The 9,203-nt window shown below is 33.1% G+C and overlaps 1 protein-coding gene across 2 annotated transcripts; it reads left to right on the forward strand.

Moving 5' to 3' along the window:
• Positions 1,128–7,002, forward strand: LOC107617277. 2 transcript variants are annotated; one of them, XM_016319011.2, is made up of 9 exons: positions 1,128–1,482; positions 1,593–1,770; positions 2,275–2,598; positions 2,741–2,951; positions 3,453–3,590; positions 3,696–3,820; positions 4,495–4,699; positions 5,276–5,529; positions 6,565–6,800. In XM_016319011.2, the coding sequence occupies exons 2-9, from the start codon at positions 1,664–1,666 to the stop codon at positions 6,731–6,733; spliced, it is 1,533 nt and encodes a 510-aa protein (XP_016174497.1). In that variant the 5' UTR covers positions 1,128–1,482; positions 1,593–1,663; the 3' UTR covers positions 6,734–6,800. The 2 variants fall into 2 exon arrangements, with proteins under 2 accessions (XP_016174497.1, XP_016174498.1); XM_016319012.2 differs by having other exon boundaries at positions 1,132–1,482; positions 1,602–1,770; positions 6,565–7,002.

Genomic DNA, 9,203 nt, shown 5'->3' on the forward strand with positions numbered 1-9,203 from the left:
TTAAAACACATCCAAATATCTTCGTGTTACACCAAAATATCTTCGTTTTACACCCAAAATTGCTGCAAATACAGAAATGAGTTATGCTACGTGTACACTAAAATTAGCCACCAAAGTTAGCCACCAGTATAAAATACATACTGGAATAAAAATATACATTAAAAATAAATTAAACCACACACGTATTTATACACAAATACATTGGTGGCTGATTTTAGTGTACAAGTAACATTTTTGTACAGAAAAATGTTTCCTCTAATGCTGCATTTTTTTCTTCTTCTTCTTTTTCTTATTTCTTTTTTTTTAGTTAAATGAATGTAAGTTCATCATCTTCCAAGTAATTTTGGAGCATTATGCGTTTCTTCTTATTTTTTATTTGATTTTTTTGTTTTTATTTTATTAAGAGAGTAAAACCAGAAGAAACTTGAGAAGGTAAAATAAAAAGGAAAAGATGAATAAGAAAAAAAGAAAAAGAAGATAGTGATGATAATAGAAAAAAAAAGAAGCAGCAGTAGAAGATGAGGAGGAGGAAGAAGAAGAATTTTGAATTATGCAGAACTTATCAGAATAAAAATACACTCAAAAATCTTCGTGTTACACCCAAATTTGCTACAAATACAGAAAAATATTTCCTCTAATGCCACATTTTTTCTTTTGGATTGAACCACACCTCAGCCACTTGATTGGATTCAAAAATAATAATTAATTTCATTCTGATTCAATTGACAATCTGAACTTGAATTATTCATTATATTCAATAACGAGATAACTGATGATGGAGGAGAAAGAGAAAAAGAAAGGAAGAGAAGAAAATCCAATGAAAAAAGAAAGAGGAAGAGAATTAGGAAGAAGAGGTGGTGTTGATGACCACGATAACGAAGAAGAAGACGTATGTGCGTTGATTGAAAAATCTGTTAAATTAGAAGGTGCGTAAAATTAACATGCTAAAAAAGGAATGTCTGGTATGAAATAAAATATATAGAGTTGCGATAAAAAATTTGTACGTCAAAACCCGAAAAATAATTGTTTTCATAATATCTTTAGAAAAAAAGTAACTAATTTTTTTTTTCCTTAAAAGTTCGTGCAAACAAATCCTAAATATTAGATTTGACTCCATAAACCATAATGGGAACAAAGACAAATAAAATGGGATTTGCCGATTAGGCAGGGTAATAACAAAGTTCGTTACATTTTTCGTCTCGTTTGTTCCCACCCGCCGCACACTAGAGTTCATTATCCAAAGGCAACCACATACTCAAACACATTGCATTTCATTTATCCATAAACCCCGACCCATTTCTTCCGTTTATTCCCAGATCCGACACTCTATCCATCTCGCTCTCTGTTTTCCCACTCTTCCATCCCTCACTACCACATTGCCGCCACCGCAACCACTCACGAGGATCCCAACCGCCGCCACCTCCGCCGCCGAGGATCTCCACTGTTCCTCCATCCCTCTCTTTATCACTCACGAGATTCAAGGTATGATATCTCTGCTAGGGTTTTTTATTTTATTTTTTAAATTTCTGTTAGGGTTTCAAAATTTCAGAATTTTGTGATTGATAATTTGTTGCTAATGTTTGTTTTTGGAGGTTTTGCAGTCGGCCAAATACGTATGTGAAAAGCACACAATGTGTTGACTTTGAAGCAAGAGGTTTGATCAATGGCGGCATGTGTGGCTTCCCCGTTCTCTAGTATGCCACATTTGCAGAGAGGAGCTGTTAGAGCAAGAGCCTACTCAAATCAGCCTAGTTTCAAGACTGTTAACAGGTTTCGTGCCTCTTATTTACGTCATTTTTGAAAGTATCAGTAATTCAACATATATTGAATATTTACTATTTATAAAATAGTAAGAACTGTAAATATGGCGTATTGAACCCTTTTTAATTTTTTATATTCTACTCATTCTAGCCAAAATAGGTATATCATTAAAAATATAATTTTGAAAACCGAACCTTTAATTGTCGTACAATATGAGAGTCCTGGGTAATTTTGCATAGTCAGTGTGGATGCATTATGTAAACTGAAACTTTAGTTCCTTACATGCATTTTTCTTTTTTTCTCTCTTGATTAAGTTTCTAAAATTACAATCAGCATTAATAGTTCTCCATTTCTCCTAGTTCACCCTGTATAACTTAAATGCTTTGTTTATACGTGGGAGCTAGGAAATAAAATCTTTGTGCTTTGCTACGAGATAAATTGGGTGATCTTTGTTGCTTCGTTGCCTATTGTTATGAAGTTGCTAGTCTAAAATTCCAACTTTTTTTTTACCAGAAACTCTTCCAGAAATCAATGTCAGTTAGTTCGCTTCGCTGCTTGGAAAATGTTTGAGCCAAATGCATCTGTCACCACACATTGCAAAATTAGTAGTCGTCTTCAGGTGACCTCCTTCAAGTGCATAGGCTTGGGGGCTTTGGTTGATTTGGATGGTGTAGCAGTCTCTAATTTGGTGCCAGTTGTTGATCAAGTGCTGCTGTTGGCCAGCATATTTCTCACGTATACGGCAGGAATAGTTAATTTTGGGAAACCTTCTACTAGTTATGAGAAGATCACTTCTGATAAAAAAGTGCTTTCTGGAAGCTCCGACAACTATGGTAGGTAAGGGTAAGCGTGTCAAAGATATCAGGATTTAATTATTTTCATCATTTTTCATGTAAAGAAAATTTCTTAGGATTTCGGAGAGAAAATTATAGGTTTTTTTTTTTTTTAAAATTTAATTGGTACCTATGTATTTTTGCAGTGTAGTGAAAGAAAATTATAAACTTGAGTCAAAGTATACATTCAATGCGGTGAGAGGAAAGCTGTTGAATTCTCTCAATGCTCTAGAGCAAAAAACTTATTCAGGAGATATCATCCTTCATTCTACTAAACAAAGCTTGAGTTTAAATGCTATCGCTGGGGCTCCAAAGTTAAGGTTGCTTTGGGGTGCCTTTCAGAAAGTTGAGGAAGAGGTAGGCACTGTCTTTATTTTCTCATATGTTATGTTGTCACATCTGGACTGGAGTTTTGACATGCTTGGGATGAGCAGTTGTTCTATTTGAATAAACACTTGAAACATGTTTTGCGTTTAAATATATTTCAGATATCAATATGATAGTTTTTCATTGCTGATGTGTTGTGAAAAGTCTAATTTGGAGATGTATTTTCTTTGAACATTCATATGAAAGAGAAATCAAGCAATGGCTTGTTTTTGTGAAAGTCTAATTAATAGTTTTTTTTATTATATAGATGTCATTAGAAACTTAAAATATTTTCTCTTATGGGCTTGGGAAAACTGTCAGGAAAAAAAAAAAATCAGTTTCCAAGTTTGATTCCCTACCCCATTATGTTGCTAAGTTTTCTCTGTATAATTTATTTCTTGATTCAATGATGCATACCAATGTGATTATGGACGCCAGTTACTTTTGCAACCTTTTAATATTGTTTTGAATGGTCTTAAATTTATTTTCCAGGTTAAGAATATTTCGAGCACTAGATCTGTTGCCATGGAGGATAATTTCTTTTCTGAATTTATACAAAGATCCTGTCATTCTATCTGCGACAGTTGGCTGGAAGATGAATATTCCCTATTAAAGGGTAATTTTGACAAGGTATATCAGGAAAGCAAATTTTAGTGACTTTAGTCATGTCCTTACTGCCAGTATGTTTGAATAATTACTGAATTACTGATTCTACTTCTTTGCCTTTCTTGTTAGGAGCTTTCTTCTGTGATACTTGAAAAGGTAAAACAAGATAATTCTATTGTACAGAGCATTACAAGGTCCGGAAAGATAGATCTATATTTGGAGTTACTGCAGTATCTTAGTTTTGGTTCACTTAGGTAAACCCTATCATTTTTTTTACCTATATAATATTTTTAATCATTTCTATTACTCAATGTGCTTTTTTCCTTACACTTTCATTCATGCAGTCTCTGGATTGTATCAGTATGTCTTCTATCATGTATATAGTCAATGCTATAGATAACATGAATTCTAGTTGAGGTCTGCTGCCAATGGGCATAAAATCTTTAGCTTTGTTTTTGTATGTGAAAAACATATATTGTTGTCATCCAGGTTTCTGTTGATGTTGTCACTTGGTTAATGTTTTGTGTTGTTTAATTTCCAAAGGAAACATAATCAGAGAAGAGATTTTTTTCTTCTGGATTCTATTTTTACTTAAAAATGTTTCAAGTTGGAAAAAGAGTAAAAGAATGCCTGATTTCTCAGTGAAATTTCTAATGCATTAGCAGCCATTGCATGATTTCTAAATCTAGATCTGGCCTAGTATACAAAGGAAGACATGTCTTGCTTTAATGATGATGAGTGTTGTGACATCAAGTTATTAAAAGTGAAATACCCATTTAGATGTACAAATGTCATTTTCCTGTCTTGAGGCTATGATTATGCATTTGTGCTGTAGTTTTTTCTTTCAATTCCAACAAGTTTTGAAATTATGTTTTTTTTTTTTGAGATAATCTTTAAGGAATCTAATTGATCGTCCATATCTTATTAGGGAGGATTGTTGCTATGATTCCTGTATATTTGGTTTGCATGGCATTTCTATATTGGAAGATTTAGTGATAGCTATAGCAGATGGGGTTGCAAGTGTATATCTGGAGTTTATTTCTGTTGATAGTGATGTATCGAGTAAAACCAATAGCTTGGACATGTCATTATGTGCTTTGTCCACCAGAGAACTCCAAAAATTACGTAATGAGGTACATGGTTACATCTATGCTGGTCCGATGCTTGTTGCAATTTGAAAACATTTACGTTTATAATTTCTTTTATTTACTTTAATTTTAATATTTTATTTACTCCGTCTACCTGAGTACCTGACCCAGCAGCATACTACTATCCACTAAATGATAGGGTACCTCCACTAGGATTCTTACCCACGTTTTTTGTTATCATCACTTCTCCATGTTTCCCTTTCCTTTTGTTCACACCTTTCTACTATGAACTGTCCTCTTATGCGCGCTGTTCTTTCATCCTTTGCTATTTATTTTTAAATTCGGAACCTTAAACATTGCTAAAATAATCAGAAAATTATTATTTGCCATAAGCCCATAGCTTTCATTTGCAATTCAGCGCCAGAGTGGGCTTCAGCTTTGTATCTGGTCCTTCAAGAGTTTGGGGAGTTGGGGATTGTCCTGCTATCTGAGGAAACTTGTAAAAGGAACAATAATTAAAGTTCATTGGTTCCCAAGATGTACCTGTTTTTCAGTATTTTTACATTTTTTTTCTCTACTGCCCATGAAATTTGATGGAAACTTTGATACACCTGATATCAGGTGGCTTTGAACCAATGGTTGTACCATAACATGGATACGGTTGTGTCAATGTATGAGGATCGATTTGATTTGTGCACACTTGGGAGTCAGCGCATTGATCTGCCAAATATTAGTCAGACTGAAACACAAAGTTGGTGGAGGAGGCTTAGCCAGCTAAATTCAAAAACTGTGTCCCCTGAATTACAGTACTTGGTGATAAATCATTTTTCAATGCCAGTAAAGCGGACTAAGGAATTAAGAGCCTTGGCAGGATGGTATACTTTCTTGTTACTCTATTTAGGCTTACCAAATTCTTTTTCTTTCTTTCTATTTGAACTCTTTGAAAATGGTTTTCTTCGTATCCTTTTCTATCAGACATCTTGATCCATTTAGGCTGTAGCTGATCTCTTCTATGAGGACAAGGCTTAGTTGTCACTCTGCCTTTATTCCTTTCAATTTTTTATTCCCGTTTAATTTTTTATTAGACTTGTGAATTGATATAACATACAAAGGAAATTGATTGTGAGAAGTACATTGTATGCATCAGGGACTGAAAATGAACTTTTAGTCTGAATATATATAAAGATTAAGCTTAGGCTGTCAAATCTTTATTTCGTTTATTATATTTTTCTTAAACAAGACATGAAATTCTATTAAGTAAATTTTTACAATGTAACGAGCCCACTTGGGGAAGGTACCTTATGGTAAAGGCCTTATACTCGTAACATACTCTCCCTTCTGGATGTATAGAATCTGTGTGTTTACATTGAGAATTCTAGACTTCTAGTTATGTTTAGGGGCTGAAGAGGGCATCTCTGTCATCCTTAAACAGAACTCATGCTTTGGTGAATGAAATAATGAATCTTTGGAATTAAGAAATTGGAAAATCTGCCAATGTGAATTTCAACTCTCTTTCAAATACTAGTTAGTGATGTGACCATTAAAAAATAAATCGATTTTTGACCATATCAGAAATACTTTGCATACAACACGAAAACATCCAACAAATTTCCAACAGTTTTTGTGTATTTTGAACACAATTGAACAATATTTGTAATTTTACATCTTGAAAAGTTTGTGTAATTTGAGAACAACAGTATGTATTTTGTTTTGAAATGTGTGTATGCGCAAATGAAAAGTGTATTTTGTTTTGAAATGACTTTGTATTTGTGATAAACAGGTTTGTGCACATGTTTTTAAAATATATTTATAAACATTTATCTATTGAATGTTTATTGGATACTTTTTTGTTGTAAAAGTGGCATTGCTTGAAGCAGATATTTACTTGTTTTTGTTGTAATGCATTGTAGGCGATATTATTTCAGCTTGTTCCTGGAGTTATCTGACATATCAATGCCTCTGATTAGAGCAGTTATTGACAAAATGAGTTCTGCAATCTCATTCTTTTTGGTTACTTTGATAGGGAGGTCTCTAGGACTTATTTATACAGGCATTAGGCAGTCCCTCAGATGGAAATGAGAGATTACAAACAGGTGCAGTTTTGTGTGGTTCGGTATATTTCTTATAATCATTATATTTGGCTTTCATACACGATGGGATTAGCGATAAATTTTTGTATAAATTTTTGTAAATTAAAAATTTGCGTCTTTCTTTCTTGTTCAAGTGAGCCTTCCCTAGTTTATATGTTTTATACATCGGAAGGCTTTCTTTTTTTTGGACTTATCTGAAGGCTTTTTTTAATGGCCGTTAATACATATACTGGTATACCATGGGTAGCTTCGGGATCCTTTCTTCGTGCAGCCCTAAAACAGTAAACTTTTGCATATAAAGCCTCAAGCACTCTTTCATATGATCTGTCCAATTGAATCGTATTTAATGCCATTTTCAATTTCTCTATGGTCTCGAAAAATAAAATCAAAATACCTAAATCTCCTTAATTTGTAGTATGACACTTTCTCTATTTGGACTTCTGTTAGAAAAAATTTCCACTATAAGTGGACAAAATTCTCTTCATTAAAGTTCAAATTTGTAACTAATGTTTATTTAAGGGTTAAGTATGATTTTTGTCCTTAAAGTAGGGACTGAAAATTTTTTTGTCCCTAGTCTTTTTTTCGCTACAAAATGGTCCCAAAGGTTTTAATTTGTTTTAAAATTGTCTATTTTACCAAAATTTTTATTTTTATTATCAAACTATATATAACTAAAAAATATTAAAAAAAAGAAAAAAAAACAAAAAAAAAAAAAAAAAAAAAAAAAAAAAGGAAGGGGAATCCTAGTCGCCACTGCTCCTTGCCGCCGCCGTTGTCGTTGTTCCTCGTCGTTCGGTCCTTGATCGCCGCTGGATCTCGCCGCCAGATTTCGTTGTTGTTCCTCTTCTTTGCTCGACGTTGACGCCAGTAGATTTGAGAGGGTGGATGTCGCGCGCCGCTCGTCATTTCTGCTGCTCCTCCTCGTTCAGTCGCTGGTCATAGCTGCTCCTTGCCAGCCGTTTCTTCTCCTCGCCATTTTTGCTACTCATCGTTTTTGTTATTTATGTTGTTGAATTTATTTGATTTGTGGATTTTGTTAATTAGATTGATTTCTAATTATGTTCCTCACCGTTTGTTGATTTTGTTAATTTCTACTGATTATGTTTCTAATTTTATTCTGCTTCTGGTTCTGGTTTTGCTTCTGGTTGCTTGTGTTTTTGGTTCTGGTTGCTTGTGCTTCTGGTTTTGATTTTGCTTCTAATTCAATTTCATTCTGCTCGTGCTTCTGGTTGTTTGTGCTTCTGGTTTTGGTTTTGATTCTAATTTCATTGTTTCTGCTTCTGCTTCTAGTTGTTTTTTTTAATGTTTATTACATTGTTGGATTGTTGTTGTTACTGATGCTTCAATGAAGATGATGGTGGTGGTTGTGGGTTTTGGTTCAGCTTCAGCTTCTGTTCTATTTCTGGGTGATTTTGGAAAGAAGGGGGAAGGGTATTTTTGTCCGAAGGACGATTTTAAAACTAAATTAAACCTTTGGGATCATGTTGTAGCGAGAAAAAGGTTGGGGACGAAATAAATTTTCAGCCCCGATTTTAGAGACCAAAATTATACTTAACCCTTTATTTAACTATCATAGATAGATTGTCTTTAAGAGTTTTTGGCTATGGGAGTAAATTCTCATAAGAGTTAACACTACTAGAAAAAGAAAAATCACTTTTAACCTTGTTTTGTATGTTTTATTCGAGAGCTTAAATTTTAGGCTAATTTTTTTCTCTATGAAAATAAGATAAGTGATATACTTAAAAATTTTAATTGTTAATGTTTTTTAAAATTGTAGAAGGTATATAAATAGGTTAGATTTCTTAATCTCAAATTTTTCAATTTGTTCGAAATAGAAATTTGTATCTAAAATCAACCGGTGCTACATTTAAAATTAACACACTAATAGTCTATAGTCCAAAAAAACACTATTGGCAATCCAATATAAAAAATAGTGTAAATTTTATTCCCTTAAAAGTTCTCTGTTTGCGGCAACAAATTTCAATAAGACAAATTAATTAAAAAAAAAAAATCAATAGCAATCTAATGGTAGCATGCCTTGTCACAGCCTTCGTGGCTCACTAAATTTCAATAAGACAAATTAATTAAAAAAAAAAATCAATAGCAATCTAATGGTAGCATGCCTTGTCACAGCCTTCGTGGCTCACTAAAACAACCATTTAGCTAATTAGGGGTGTTCATAAAAAAACTAAAATGTGGTTAATCGGTTAAAAAATTATAATCACATTTTGGTTCATCAGTTTAATAAAACAATTTTAAAAATCATATCCATATTTTTTAGATTTGGTTAACCAAAATTAAATTAAAAAAAATCAATTTTTAACCGGTTAACCAAAACCAAATTAAATTCTCTCTTTTCTCTCTTTTCTCTTTTTTCCCTTCTCTTTCTTCTTTTCTCCCCTCTTTCTCTCCCTCTCTCTCTCTCTCTCTCTCTCACACTCTTTTCCTTCTCTCTCTCT

The sequence above is a fragment of the Arachis ipaensis genome, chromosome B09, assembly GCF_000816755.2.
Source record: "Arachis ipaensis cultivar K30076 chromosome B09, Araip1.1, whole genome shotgun sequence".
In the NCBI taxonomy this organism is placed as follows: domain Eukaryota; kingdom Viridiplantae; phylum Streptophyta; class Magnoliopsida; order Fabales; family Fabaceae; genus Arachis; species Arachis ipaensis.

Bases quoted from the DNA above. Each gene is read 5' to 3' on its own strand.
- LOC107617277 (XM_016319011.2), top strand. From the start codon at position 1,664: ATGGCGGCATGTGTGGCTTCCCCGTTCTCTAGTATGCCACATTTGCAG. The intron at 1,771-2,274 runs GTTTCGTGCCTC...TTTTTTTACCAG, and splicing joins AGTTTCAAGACTGTTAACAG to AAACTCTTCCAGAAATCAAT. The intron at 2,599-2,740 runs GTAAGGGTAAGC...GTATTTTTGCAG, and splicing joins AGCTCCGACAACTATGGTAG to TGTAGTGAAAGAAAATTATA.